This window comes from Anoplopoma fimbria, chromosome 5 (genome assembly GCF_027596085.1).
Source record: "Anoplopoma fimbria isolate UVic2021 breed Golden Eagle Sablefish chromosome 5, Afim_UVic_2022, whole genome shotgun sequence".
NCBI lineage: Eukaryota > Metazoa > Chordata > Actinopteri > Perciformes > Anoplopomatidae > Anoplopoma > Anoplopoma fimbria.
The window spans coordinates 18,146,363-18,161,270 of record NC_072453.1 but is presented as its reverse complement, the minus strand read 5'-3'; the positions used below and the strand labels follow the sequence as shown (position 1 = coordinate 18,161,270).

Sequence of the window (14,908 nt, the reverse complement as noted above, 5' to 3'; positions counted from 1 at the left end):
TGAATTGCCACCAAACTTCTGCAGTGCAGTGATCCTGTTGTTTTTGCCGGTTTCTCCCACGTCCTTCCTTCTTCTTACTACAATTGCTTTGCAAATGAACTAAAACTCAAAAAATGTAAGACAGCAGTCCGGGCCGTGGACAACAGATGTCATGTGCACAGTCAAAACACACAAAGTAAAATTACAATACAGAAAAATGAAGTGGTGTACTAGCCCAGTTTGAATATCCTCATCTGAACTCTTACCCGTGGAATGTGCGATAACCGGCACTTCATTGGTTTCTTGGGTGGACTGTTTCCTGCAGCGAACCCCAACGTCCTCACTGTGTGAGCAGTCGGTGCGGCCCCAGATCCCGTGTGGACAGTCCAGCAGGGAGGTCTCGGATCCCTCACAGTGGACGTCGTCCAGCAGGATCAGACCGACGCCCTCGCCGAACGTCCCATCTGATACGACCTCAGCGTGACCCCTGAGGGTGGAGAAGAGGTTAAGGTTTGTACTCTGGACTCCAAGTGAAAAATGTGTCTTTTTAGTTTTACATTTTTCACGTTCATATACTGAAAACAAAACAAACATCTCTGTTGGCTTTCATCAGGCAGAATTCATCACATCATTTACCTGAACAGATTTAAAGTACTGTAATACATTTTAATAATAATAATAATGCATCATTATGTTTGGGTAACAGAAACCTTTATGAAGGAGACATATTATGCTCTTTTTTGGGGTTGTTCTTGTTTTTTGGGCTCCTACTAGAACAAGTTTACATACTTTGATGTTCTCTTGTACTGTTTGTCTAAATATAACTGTAACCACCCTCCGTCTGAAATGCTCTATTTTACCACTTTCATGTTTCTTTAAATCCTCTCCTGAAAAAGCCTTTCTGCACTAAAAATATGGTCCACCTTTGCAAAGGTAGTTCTCTAGCAGTGGGTGGAGATACTCAGATGTGACCTGCATGTGACATTTAGGAGATCTAAATCTGATTGGTTTGTTTCATCACATGTTTTCTGATCCAGGAAGAACACAAAATAAAATTGACTGGGTTGTCTTATTTTACAGTTTGTGGATTGGTAGTCCCTCCAGACACCCAAATGTATGAGCACAGCCACTGAAGAATTCCTAATTTCAAATGATGTCCCCTTTAATAGTGAATTAGCTTTTACAAGTTACTTATAATATAATTCAATTTTTGTAAATGCATGTTATCTTTTTCTCACAAAATTCTGCAAACAACAACTAATTTTGCAATTTCGCCTCAAAAACAAAACCAGTGAAACCATGACAGATTAGAGAAAGAGGATGAAAGAACTATATAACCAACCCCACTGCTGGCCCAGACTGTTGACTTTTTAAGAATGTGCTTAATTTACAGTCTTCTCTTTACTCTTCAGATCACTTTAAAACAAAAGGAAAGAGAAGAATTTGTGTTTAGTCATCGTAGAAGTGTTTCCATACCTGTAGCCCAGCTGTCTGCAGACCACCTCTGCATGCTGCTGGGTCCAGCGGTCGTCACACACCGTCCCCCAGTCACCGTTGTGGAAAACCTCCACCCGACCCTCCCAGGGACTGTCTCCTCCAACCAGACGCACCACACCATCTGAAACAGGTTCATATTGATGCATCGATGCTGTTATAAAGATGTAAATGTAAACGTGATTGAAGGCAGATATACTTGACTTCATGGAAAATCCTTTATGCAAACATGAGGCAAGACACTTATGTATCATTTTGCATTAATTATTAATCTTATATTACTTTGATGAATAGATGTTATTTCATGCCACTAGATATGTTACCCATCAGTTCCCATAAACCTGCTTGACACAAAGAGGATGCTGCTGCTTCATGCAGTAATGATTTATTGATGTTCAGGAGCTATAAATAGCAGCCTGAAGGCCATCAGCGTGTTCAGTAAACGGTGTGCTGTACATGTACCTGTATAAGGGCTGCAGGAGATCCCAGCATCCTCCATGTGGTCACAGTTGTGCTGCTCCCAGTCGCCATGGGGACACTGGTCCAGGAACAGCTCGTTTCCTGTGCACTTCACGGCATCCAACAGGATCGGGCCTGAACCCTGACCAAAGTGAGCCCACGACCAGGCCTTCGCAACACCCCTACAACACAGATATGCACTGTTTATTTCTTCAGATTTTGACCTGATGACGGCACAAGATTGACAGTTAATTGATCTCTTAATTTATTGCATGTCATTCTGAGGGGAACATGAATATATGCATGACATTTCGTGATAATCCAGCTAATAGTTAGAGATATTTCACTTAAAACATACATTTCAACCTCATGGTGGTGCTAGAGGAAAAGTCAGAGGATCAACTCTGTCTTCAGTATACATCGTTGAGGAATAATGAATGTCTGTAGTAAATGTCAATACGTTTAAAAGAAGTTGAGATGTTTCAGTCTGGACCGAAATGACATTTCCACCAACGGAGACACAACATCATCATCTACAAACTACAAACCCTCTCAGATGCATATTGATTCTATAAATGCCTACGCACTGAATATAAACATGAGATAAAGAAGAACATAGAAAAAGAAAACACTCTGAAATATCCAAAATAAGTCGGATCATTCAAATAAATAATGAATAGCTTGTTCAAGGATGTTTAAGTGGTGATTATTTATTGATGCTGAAATGCTACAAAAGGCATTTCTGTGTGTTTGTGTGGGTCCATGCCTTCCTGCTCCTGTGTACAGCTGATCTGTGCTAGTTGTTCAGGTGTTTCAAGAATTCTTTTTATTTATTTTTATTCAAACCCATCCCTCAGCGGTACATCTCTCCATTCAAATGAGATTTGGGGTAGGTAGCTGACACCAATCACCATATAAACCACATTTGACTGTTAGCTTGTGTAGAAACAAGTGTAAATGTGTGACACACAAACCTACTGCAGGAAAATAAAACTATCCAGGTGGAAGAAAACAAATCACTTCATTTAGTCTTTAAGTGTAAAAAACACATCAGTGCCTGTGTGCAGCTGTGTGAGAACCTGTGCATCAGCATCAAAAACATCTATTATTCAGAGGCACAGACACAGATGGCGAGCTGTCCCACTGTGTTAGAGGACATGAAATGCAACCTAATGTTGAACATGGACGGAGTTATTTCTCTTCACAGCTTCATCTGTTTGACACGCAGAGCTGTCTGGGATGTTACATCTCCTCTGCAGCGGAAACATACTGTGTGTGTGTGTGTGTGTGTGTGTGTGTGTGTGTGTGTGTGTGTGTGTGTGTGTGTGTGTGTGTGTGTGTGTGTGTGTGTGTGTGTGTGTGTGTGTGTGTGTGTGTGTGTGTGTGTGTGTGTGTGTGTGTGTGTGTGTGTGTAGGGAAACACCTGCAAAAACTAAAATATAATCAACGTGAACCAACGTGCTTTCCAGCGGTTTTTCTTCAGCTTTTGACTGAATGAAAGGAAAGTCCCTAACATGCTCATTTCTTTATTTTCGTGTCATGCACATAACGTGCCCAACCCTCACTGGTTTATGAGACTCCACAGACACAGCTGTAGTGGTCAAACCTTTCATTCAATTACAAAATCACATGTTATCTCACATCTCTGTCTTTAACAAAATATGCTGCCTTAGCTCCGAGGCTTGGTAAATAAATCTGCTAATAGAACGGTTCCCTTCTTGAAGCACAACTCAAGTTTTTCATGCTCTCCTGCTGCTGTAAATACTAACTAGAGCACCAAAGTGTGTGTATTAATTCACAACTGAAAATAGTCCCAAACAAAAGCATTTGATTTGATTTGCTGCTGTTTGAGTGGCGCCATATCAGGAGCTCACCTGCAGCACACAATGAGCTCAATCAGGAGAACTCAATGTAACTGAGTTACTCACAGCAAAGTAAACAATGACAACAATAGTGGAAGGAAATATGTTGGCTCGACTAGATTGACTGAAATGTTCAATATAATCTGATGATTAAGAAATGTCCCCAGTTTTCATTGACAAAACTGAAATTGTTATGTTTCTTTTTCACTACAACACACAGCTTGAGGTGTGATTTAATGCATGAACCCCGTCGTTAAGGGCTGCTGGGGAAGAATCTGTGTATGAAAGGGCCCTAAATGCTCCCACACATATCTGTTATATTGGTGTGAAGGTGTGAAGGTGTAAAACACCCCTGATGCACGTACCCAAAACCCAGCTGTCTGCACACCACCTCAGCATCTCTGTCGTCCCACTGGTCGTCACAGACGGAGCCCCACCTCCCTGCGTGAAACACCTCCACTCGACCTTCAAAGTCTTCCTCGCCTCCGACCAATCGCAGCGGAGGGCCACTTCCTGAGAGAGGGTGTAGAAATAAACCTATGTAGGTCAAACAGCATCCTTCATCCTTAAATTCTCCTTTATTAGCGTGAGTGTAATAATTTACATTAACAAAGTAAGAAAGCATAAAATATTACTACACAGTCAGGTTTTAATAAATCTCTCAACAAAAGTAAAGATAAATCTCTGGGTGTCTCTCAGGTGTGTGTTGGGTGGGTGGGGGGGGGGGGTATTCAGGTTTGGTTGTCATGACACCGTGGAAGTCACACTGACCTTCTGGTGGCGCGCACACCACTGCTGCCTCGTTGCCATGGCTACAGTCGCCGGTGACGAACGTCCTGCTCCGGCACTTACTGAGAGTGTTCTCGTCACCGCGGCAACCCAGACGCTCGTAGTGGAAGAGGCCGGAGCCCGAGCCGAACTGAGACTGCTGCAACGCCGCACCGATGTCACTGTTTGAAATAAGAGTAAGAACAAATGGTGGTGAAACATCAACTCTGAATGAGGAGGAGGTTTTTTTGTGTGTGTCTTCTCTTACCCGAGGCCCAGCTGCCTGCAGATCACGCTGGCGTCTCTGTCCGACCAGTGGGAGTCACACACCGCCCCCCACTGGCCGTTCAGATAGACCTCTACGCGCCCGCTGCCGGAGGTCGAGCTGCCCACCAGACGAGCTGCACCTAAAACCAGAAAGAGACGAGAGACTGTTTACAAAACAAAAAGCAGCATATTCACCAGCAGTATCTCCATTACATCATCTATTAATTGTTTAAAGCTTCATTTATTGATTTTTTTGGGCCACTTTGGGGCTGCAGAACAAGCTCTAAACACAACATGACAAATATATTCAAGCTGTCATGACACCGAGAAACATCAGTATTTATTTCACTGTGCGTTTTAGGTAACTTGATGACTCTAAGTCTAATATCTTCTTTTAGCTTTGCTCTGATCTACATTCTCTCCTGAGGGAAATCTCTGGCTCTTTAGCTGCTAAATGCTTCACCATCCAGTCGGTACATTTGTCTGTCTGCATTTAGCTGCAGAGCAGGAGCTGTACAGATGTGTTGTTTTTTTTGGTTTGTCTGGGTTTCTTTCTTCACTGAAAACAGCTGCCTGCTGCTGGAGACAAGACTGACAAGAGCAGAATTTGTAGGCCAGATGACCAAAAACAATTATCCAAAATACACTAAAACAGTAACACAGTCACATGATCCTATATAAACATAACATTTTTGATTAGTGCACCTTTAAGCTATTCATCAAGCATGAATCCATTGTTCTATATTATAGTAAATTGAATGTCTCTGGGTTAAGAATGGTTGCAATGAATTTGCAGACGTCACTTGAGAAATTGTGACCAGCATTATTGACATTTTCTGACATTTTATAAACCAGTGATTCCCCCTTGAAGAAAAACTGCCTCCACTTGGTCAGAATTTGCATAAAATGTTTACAAATTATGGGCAGATGAACCAAAGATGTATTCCCCTCTTTTATAGTGTGCAGGTGAATTAATTTCAGATGACAGCAGAAAAATCAGGAGTCAGGAGTCCAGAGCCCGTATCAGATTAATTTAAACAATATCCGTATTGTGTTATGCTGTTTCAACTAAGGTTGATAGAAATTAAATTGTTAAATTGTATTTATTTAATGAGAACCACTGCATTTTTTCTACATTTTACTGTTTTTTAATAATGCATTTTGTTGTTTATCTGTGTTTTATTCTAAATGGTGAAGCACTTTGTCTTAAAGAAGTGATATAGAATCAAAGTTCATTCCAGGTGATATGAGGCCGTACCCTGGTGGCAGTCGCAGTAGGCCCACCCGATGGCTCCAGAGTTTTGTCTGAAGAAACACCACGGGTTGGACTCTCGGTCCGGGTTCCTGCAGTAGCTGTGGTCGCCCAGCCCTCGGCCCGGATACTGCATCACGTAGTCTGGAAACTCGGTCCACTTCAGACAGGGGGCGCCAGAGTCCGTCTGGGACACGGTGCCGTTGTAGTATCCCAACTCTGTGAATCCCTCAGAGCAGGACAGAGGCACTGCACAAAGAGAAGGAGGGCGGGGAGAGAGTGAGGATGTGATGAGGAAGATGGGAGAGTGAGATGTTTTGGATGAAGGAAGAGGATTTGGGTCAGAGCGGACAATGTGAGTAAAAGAGGGGGAAAGTTTGGGAGAAGTGAGAGGAGAGAGGAGAGAGGAGAGAGGAGAGAGGAGAGAGGAGTGGAATTGCTCTTATTCAAGTCACATAATCCCCATGTCTGTATTTTATCAGAGCATAAAGGCTTACATGATGATTCTCACATGCTGTCCGCTGCCACAGCTGGATCCTTCCTAAGGCATTTACCCGCTGATCCACGCTGAACTGGTGAAATTCCCATAACCTTGAACCAGCGCCCTTTACTCAACATGGAGGTGATCACACACTTCCAGTAATCTTCTCGGAGACGAAGGAGATGTGTGAGTCAAGCTCAGACAGACTGAGAGTGAAACTGCTGACATCAAAGTGAAACAAAACTAGGCCACAAAATATAGAGCAGGTTTTATACCGCGGCCTAACGAAGACCTGCGTCCAGCATTAATGAAAAGGAACATAAACGCACTCGGAGGTAGTTTTGAACAAATTCATAGAACCAGGATGGAAGATTGGATGGAGAACAACTGTTTCTTAGTATACAGGACATTTTTATTAAATAAATTATGCACCCAATTTTATGGAAATCCATCCTGTAATTGTTTAGATGTTTCAATAAAAGCCAAAAATACCTGTCGACAGCACTAAGAGGAAAAAACTGGGATTACCAACGTCATTAGGGTTCATCCTCCGGGATAGAATACAAATACATTTATAAGTATTAAAAATGTATTTGTATTGTTGTTTGTTATTTATTTTTCTCTTTCTTTATTGCTTCCAGCTGTTCTTTAATTATTCCCTTACTTATTTCTTTACCTCCTAGCAGCCTGTTCTCCTTTCCTTCCTTTACAAATGTTGATTTTTAATTGTAGGGGAGCATTTTCCGTCTCTACGCTCTTTGAAGGATTTCAGTCGTTCTCTGCACCCACTGAAGCTTTAAGGGGGTTTTCGAGGCCAAGCAGCTACTAAACTATGATTAATGGCAGAGGTGCTTCAGTGACCAGCAACGGTCTTATCTCTTCGACACACACAGCTCGGCCGTCCTGGAAAATTATCTACACAGTGCAACCCTCATGCCCAACACACACACACTCACAGATTTGCTGCATAGTGCCCGGGACAGAAACCCACACTAAATTACAGTCAGACACACAGACACACACACACACACACACACACACACACACACACACACACACACACACACACACACACACACACACACACACACACACACACACACACACACACACACACACACACAGGGTCCAATTTGGAGGAAGATAAGAAGAAGAGCAGAAGGAGGAAGCAGAGAGCGAGTCAAAGGAACAGGAAATCAATCAGGTGGAAATGTACTGAACTAAAACAGAAATCTATCCTTAAACAATAAATAATACAGAACACACTCAGACATTGGACCCAAGACCAACCCTCACTGCTATCCAAGCTAAAAAATATGACTGTCTCTTTAAGAAACATGACACAGGAAGAAAGTGAAAGCAAAGTGAAACAACCAGGGTCTTGTTCATTACTTCTCCTTCACAGAACAACACCAACAGACGTAAGTAGGACAGACCTTCATTGTAAACACATAAGAAGTGAAATCTATGTCGTGTGTATGTTGTAGTTTTGTCCAACTCGCCATTTTAGAGCAGTTTGTTGGGAAATGCTGCCTTCTCAAGCACACTTTAAGAACATTTCGTACAGTTGAGTTTCAAATTTGATTCTTCAGCAGTTGATCAAACAAAAAGAAACTCACCAATAGTTCTATTTATTAGCTTTTCTGGAGCTTTCAAATCATCTTCACAGATATTATTGGATTATCTTTTGGTGTTTGTTTCAACTGCTGTTTTTAGGGTCAAGAATGAACTTTGAACTTCAGCTTTCAAGCTGACGTGGACCCTCTTGGTTGCATAACAAATATGGGTACAAATAGATATATATGTATATTTGAGCCCTTTTCTAATCTAAATCCTTCTCTTTTTCTGTTACAGTATGTTTGATGATTTAAATCCCTCTCATAACTAAAGCCACATTTTCCATTTACTCTGAAATATGTTCCAATACTGAAGCTAAAGGCGCTCTAACTTATTCTTACTGAGAATTGTTTTGATGACGCGGTCCCTGTTTAGTTTGTACACGTGTGGTGTTGGTGTTTCACACTATTGATGGTGGTGTTTGCCCACAAAGGACTGCAAACTGGTAAACATGGATGTAAACAATGCAGGTTTCATCCAAGTAAAACTGGTGTTGTAAATGCTTAGTGGTAGGAAATTATTTTCGGGCTACAATTTAAGATTATTTTCACTTCCATAAAATATCAGAAAAGAATGAAAGATTCTAGGCCCACTTTCCCAAAGCCCAATCACACATGACTTTATAATGATTATTTCTGTTTCGACCAGCAGTCCACAACCCAAAGACATTAAGTTTATCAGATATCCAAAAGGGAGAAAGTGGAACTGCAAATGCATTCAAGAAAAACACAGGGTACAGAAAATGAATGTCACAGTTTATTAATTTTTTACAGAAATGGCTTCCAGCAACAGTCTCTTATCTGAGGATCAGCTTCTTTGTCCCATCTGTCTGGATGTGTTCACTCGCCCCGTTTCCACACCGTGCGGACACAACTTCTGCATGTCCTGTATCACGTCCTACTGGGACGACATACCAGTCAGCCAGTGTCCGGTCTGTAAGGAAGCTTTTGAGAGGAGGCCGGACCTCAAGGTCAACACTTTCATCTCAGGGCTCACATCCCAGTTCAAGTCGCTTCAAGTGACAGACGCTCACATCCGGAGCCTGGACCAACATCAGGCTGGCTGTGGTGGAGCGGTGCTGTGTGACATCTGTACCGACACCCAGCGAGAGGCTGTCAGATCCTGTCTGGAGTGTTTGACTTCTTACTGCGACATCCATCTAGAGCCTCATGGCAGAGCTGGCGGCCTGAAGAGACACACACTGGTTGAGCCCTTGTCGAGCCTGGAGGACAGGATCTGTATGGAGCACACCAGACTCCTGACGTTGTTCTGTAGGGACGACAAGGTTTTGCTGTGTGACGTCTGCGCTGGTTTGAGCCACGTGAACCATCATGTTGTTTCCGTGCCGCACGAGCACAAAGAGATGAAGGCTCTGCTGGGGGAGACTGAGGCCCAAGTGCAGCAGATGATCCAGGAAAGGCTACAGAAGGTCCGAGACATGAAAGTGTCAGTAGAACAAAGCAAGACAGAAACCAAGGGTGTGATAGCAGACAGCGTGGGAGACTTGACGGCGCTGGTCTCTGAGATCCAGAAGAGCCAGACGGAGCTTGTGACGGTGATCGAGGAGAAGCAAAAAGCGGCAGAAGAACAAGCAGATGGGTTTATTAGAGGAATGGAGCGAGAGATCACAGAGCTGCAGAAGACAACGATGAAGCTGAGGGAGCTGAAACAGACTGAAGACCCGCTATGTTTCCTCCAGAGCTCCCCAAACCCGGCCTTCCTACCACACACCATGGACTTGTCCACAATACATTTTAACGGACAAGGGGAGGTACGCCACATACAGAAGTCTCTGAGCAAAACAGTCTCTCAGCTGCGACTGTTGCTGAGTAAAATGAGCACAGAAATACAGAGAGTCTCTGACGGCACCGTCGGGTCAAGCGATGCTTTGCTGAGATGTATGCAGCAGTATGAAGTGGACGTTGTGCTCGATCCTGACACAGCTCACCCTCTGCTCACCATATCTGACGACAGGAAACAGGTGAGCTACGGGACGGGTTCAGGGTTTTGTCTAAACCAGAACCAGAATATGTTTACAGTACATCTCGCAGTTCTGGGACAGAGAGGCTTCTGGTCACGTCGGTTTTACTTCGAGGTGTTCGTGGGTGAAAAGGTTGAATGGTGTCTGGGCGTGGCCACGGCATCGGTAGAGAGGAGGGAGGCGCTTGCTCCGGGTCCTCGCTGTGGACTCTGGGTCATCTGCTTCCTAAAGAATAGGATCAGCAGCTTCAGTTCTTCAAACGTGCCGGTACACTTTGGGAAAGTGGAGCGGGTCGGCGTGTTTGTGGATTATGACGGTGGACAGATTTCTTTCTACGACGTACAGACTGAAACGCTGATTTACTCGTTTACTGATTGTGTCTTTACTGAAGAACTGTTTCCCTACTTCAATCCTTGTGATAATGAATACGGTCCAAACTTTGGGCCGATGATAATTGTTCCTGTCGGTCGGGTGGAATAATTTGTGGGTTTTTACTTAAATGCTACTGATGTGTTAAATTGCAAAAAAAGGGTGTTTTTGATGAAGCAGCTTTTTATAATCATTAAATATGTAAAGCATGTGCCTTAGATACAAATTGTTATTTTATATAGAAAAACAAACGCATCATTACCTTTATTCATTATTAAGTTTAAATACAATATTAAGCAGGAGGTAAAGGAAACAGCCCAATCGTCACAGATACCCAATCCACCTACCTGAGTCAGTATCAGCCTGATCTCCATTATTGATGCATCCCTGATTAAAACGTAGTAAAAACTCTGTGTTTTTGTTTTTCTATAGAAGGGGTCATGTCAGTTCTTGTGTTGATTTTGATTTTATGGTTACACAAAGTGTATGTCTTGTCAATGTTATTAAAACTAACTTTAAAGGTGTTTGATCTTTAATTTAATACAACTTTTCTTGCCAGCTTGATCAGAAGTATATCCTCAAACAACAAATCACACAGAGCACACTCAGACATTGGGTCCAAAAACAGACCTCACTGGTATCCAAACCTTAAAAAAAAGCATTGGACCCAACATACAAACAAAACATGTGTCTGTGTCTTTAAGTAACATGATACAGGAAGAAACTGAAAGCAAATTCTTTCCTGAGAAACAACGATGATCTCCATTGTCATTACTTCTCCTCGACACCAACAACAACAGACGTAAGTAGCCATCACTGAGAAAAACCTTTATTAATAACGCATAGAAGTGAGATTTATGTTGTGTGTGTTGTAGTTTTGACCCCCTCTCTGTTTTCAGAACAGTTCTGTTGGTAAATGCTGCTTTCTCAAGAATAATTAAAAAACTTGTTGACTTGTGAAATAAATACTCTAAACACAAAGTCCATTTAATAATCTTTAATATTACACGGTCTTCATGTCCGTGACGACGATGGAAACAATGCAGGTTTCACACTGCTCAAAATAATCTAAGTAGTGTGAGGTAGGAAATGCCTTTAGGGCCGCAACTAAGAAATATTGTCCGAATGATTAATCGAACAGTTACTTCCTTGATTCATTAATCATTTCGTCCATTGTTTTTTTGGGACGAGCAGCAACACCCAAAGACATTCAGTTTATCAGGTTTTCACAAAGCCACTTTACTTTTGATGGTTTCGCTAAAAAGGAATGACTGAAACAATTTGATTATCAAAATAGTTGCAGTTCAATATTCAGTATGCTGTATACTGTTACAATACTTTCCACCATAGTTACTCAATATACTTTGTAGTAAGATTGTTTTTTGCAACTGATGTTTCCAAGGTCAAGAATGAACTTTGAATCTTAGCTTTGTGTTGTGTTTGTGTGAATCGTCTGCCTTCATTTATCCGTTTCTCTTTGTTTCATTTTTTACAGAAATGGCTTCCAGCAACAGTCTCTTATCTGAGGATCAGCTTCTTTGTCCCATCTGTCTGGATGTGTTCACTCGCCCCGTTTCCACACCGTGCGGACACAACTTCTGCATGTCCTGTATCACGTCCTACTGGGACGACATACCAGTCAGCCAGTGTCCGGTCTGTAAGGAAGCTTTTGAGAGGAGGCCGGACCTCAAGGTCAACACTTTCATCTCAGGGCTCACATCCCAGTTCAAGTCGCTTCAAGTGACAGACGCTCACATCCGGAGCCTGGACCAACATCAGGCTGGCTGTGGTGGAGCGGTGCTGTGTGACATCTGTACCGACACCCAGCGAGAGGCTGTCAGATCCTGTCTGGAGTGTTTCACTTCTTACTGCGACATCCATCTAGAGCCTCATGGCAGAGCTGGCGGCCTGAAGAGACACACACTGGTTGAGCCCTTGTCGAGCCTGAAGGACAGGATCTGCAAGGAGCACACCAGACTCCTGACGTTGTTCTGTAGGGACGACAAGGTTTTGCTGTGTGACGTCTGCGCTGGTTTGCGGCACATGAACCATCATGTTGTTCCTGTGAAGCGTTCTAACAAAGAGAATATGGATTCTCTGGGGGAGACTGAAGACAAAGTGCAAGGGATGATCCAGGAAAGGCTGCATAAAGTTATAGAAGTGATTGTGACAGTAGAACAAAGCAAGACAGAAACCAAGGGTGTGATAGCAGACAGCGTGGGGGACTTGACAGCGCTGGTCTCTGAGATCCAGAAGAGCCAGACGGAGCTTGTGACGGTGATCGAGGAGAAGCAAAAAGCGGCAGAAGAACAAGCAGATGGGTTTATTAGCGGTTTGAGGAGAGAGATCTCAGAGCTGCAGAAGACAACGATGAAGCTGAGGGAGCTGAAACAGACTCCAGACCAGCTATGTTTCTCCCCAAACCCGTCCATCCTACCACACACCATGGACTTGTCCACCATCAGGTTTAGCAGACAGCAGGAGATTGGCCACATATCGAACTCTCTGAGCAAAACAGTCTCTCAGCTGCGACAGTTGCTGAGTAAAATGAACACAGAAATACAGAAAGTCTCTGACGGCACCGTCGGGTCCGACGATGCTACGCTCATCGACAAGAAACAGGTGCGGTACGAGACTTGTTCAGATTTGAAAAAAGAACAGAACCTGAACCCCAAAATGTTGTAGAGCTCGCAGTTCTGGGACGGAGAGGCTTCTCGTCATGTAGGTTTTACTTCGAGGTGTTCGTGGGTGGAAAGACTGAATGGAATCTGGGTGTGGACACGGCATCGGTAGAGAGGAGGGAGGCGCTTGAACGAGGCTGTGGAATCTGGGCCATCTGGTTCGTAAAAGATACGTTTGAAACCCTCAATTCTCCAAACGTGCCGGTACACTTCGGGAAAGTGGAGCGGGTCGGTGTGTTTGTGGATTATGACGGTGGACAGATTTCTTTCTACGACGTACAGACTGAAACGCTGATTTACTCGTTTACTGATTGTGTCTTTGCTGAAGAACTGTATCCCTACTTCAATCCTTGTGATAATGAATACGGTTCAAACTTGGGTCCTATGATTATCGTTCCTGTCAGTCGTGAATGGCAGTTGCAGATAATCAGTGATTTGTGATATTCACTTAAATGCAACTGATGTGTTTGATTGCAATGAAGATTTTTTGTCAACAAAAAACATTAAGGAATGAATGAATCAGGTGAAGGAGAAGTTAATGCATAAAAGGAGAAACTACTACAATACAGCTGAAAAGTGTGCAAATGATCCCTTTGTGATTACGTAAGGTGGTGGTGTTTATGTTATCTAGAGTTGCAGAAAATACGTAGTAGTCATTATTTTTAAGAGGAATAAGTATTATTCATTTATGGAAACTTTCTGATGTATGATTGAGTATCTATAACCGTACAATACATGATCAAAATTCACCAACATGCATCTTAATTCAACACTTTTTTACTCCTTGTAAGTGTAAATACACATGTGGTGTTTACTTTAATAATAATTTTGTCTATAAAGTGACAGAAAATATTCATCCGATCAGCAGTCCAAAATCTATGATATCAAATCCTCACATTTGAGAAGCTGGAACAAGCATTTTTGCTTCAAACAATAAATCAATTATCAAAATACAAAATAGATAGATATATTATTTTTTTTAGCGCCTACATTCAGTCACTCATGTTGATGATGAAAAAGAGACATTAACTCAGAGTCCAGTGTTTGGAAGTTGGCCATGTTATAGCTCATAACAGACCTTTCTCACAGAAGATTTTATGACATGCCACAGCAGAAAAAGCACATGTTTAAATAATGAAATTAACAATTCAGTTTCAGGGATCTGGTGTTGTTGATGCTGGCTCAGTCATGACTTACTGGGACAATAACCCCTGTGCTCTTCCCACTGGACATATTCTTTTTATGCTGATTTAGTTTTTATGATAACATCAAATGTATGTCTTGTCACTGTTGTAAGAACATTTTAACGCTGTATTTCATCTGTAATGGTAATAACACTAAAATAGTCAGCTTGATTCAATTTTAATAAAGTGAAGAAGCATTACGTAACTGAACCAGGCTACGTTTTCATCTTCAGGGAAATAAGGACATTTTAAAACGTCTCTCTTTGTTTTTATTATATCTTCACTGCAGCTTTAAATTCCCCTCTCATCACTACTTTTAATATCTCCTCCTCCCTCGTCACGTGTGCCTCATTCATGGTCTTTCAATCATCTCAACACCCGCAGTGTTCAGACCCACCACACACACACACACACACACACACACACACACACACACACACACACACACACACACACACTCGCCACTAACACCCCTCCGTATTGCCACGACAATGGTACTCTTCCCATCGCCATG

General features: G+C 42.6%; 3 protein-coding genes across 3 annotated transcripts in view; 2 read left to right on the top strand and 1 right to left on the bottom strand.

Annotated features, from left to right (window-relative positions):
* The window catches only part of LOC129091836 (neurotrypsin-like), a 33,877-nt gene that overhangs the window by 4,068 nt on the left and 14,901 nt on the right, over positions 1-14,908 (bottom strand). The window contains exons 4-10 of the mRNA XM_054599533.1: positions 6,088-6,330; positions 4,831-4,969; positions 4,566-4,744; positions 4,160-4,307; positions 1,936-2,114; positions 1,456-1,597; positions 246-466 (exon numbers count right to left, since the gene is read on the bottom strand). Of these exons, the coding sequence (XP_054455508.1) occupies positions 246-466; positions 1,456-1,597; positions 1,936-2,114; positions 4,160-4,307; positions 4,566-4,744; positions 4,831-4,969; positions 6,088-6,330 (1,251 nt within the window). The remainder of the gene's footprint in view (positions 1-245; positions 467-1,455; positions 1,598-1,935; positions 2,115-4,159; positions 4,308-4,565; positions 4,745-4,830; positions 4,970-6,087; positions 6,331-14,908) is intronic.
* LOC129091519 (E3 ubiquitin-protein ligase TRIM39-like) lies at positions 7,785-11,047 on the top strand. Its single transcript, XM_054599179.1, has 3 exons — positions 7,785-7,983; positions 8,279-8,348; positions 8,953-11,047. Exons 2-3 carry the CDS (start codon positions 8,345-8,347, stop codon positions 10,638-10,640), a joined length of 1,692 nt encoding a protein of 563 aa, XP_054455154.1. The 5' UTR covers positions 7,785-7,983; positions 8,279-8,344; the 3' UTR covers positions 10,641-11,047.
* On the top strand, positions 11,129-14,604 carry LOC129091520 (E3 ubiquitin-protein ligase TRIM21-like). Its single transcript, XM_054599180.1, is given in 3 exon segments — positions 11,129-11,331; positions 12,025-13,209; positions 13,212-14,604. Coding segments are annotated over 2 exon segments (1,623 nt in total). The 5' UTR covers positions 11,129-11,331; positions 12,025-12,026; the 3' UTR covers positions 13,652-14,604.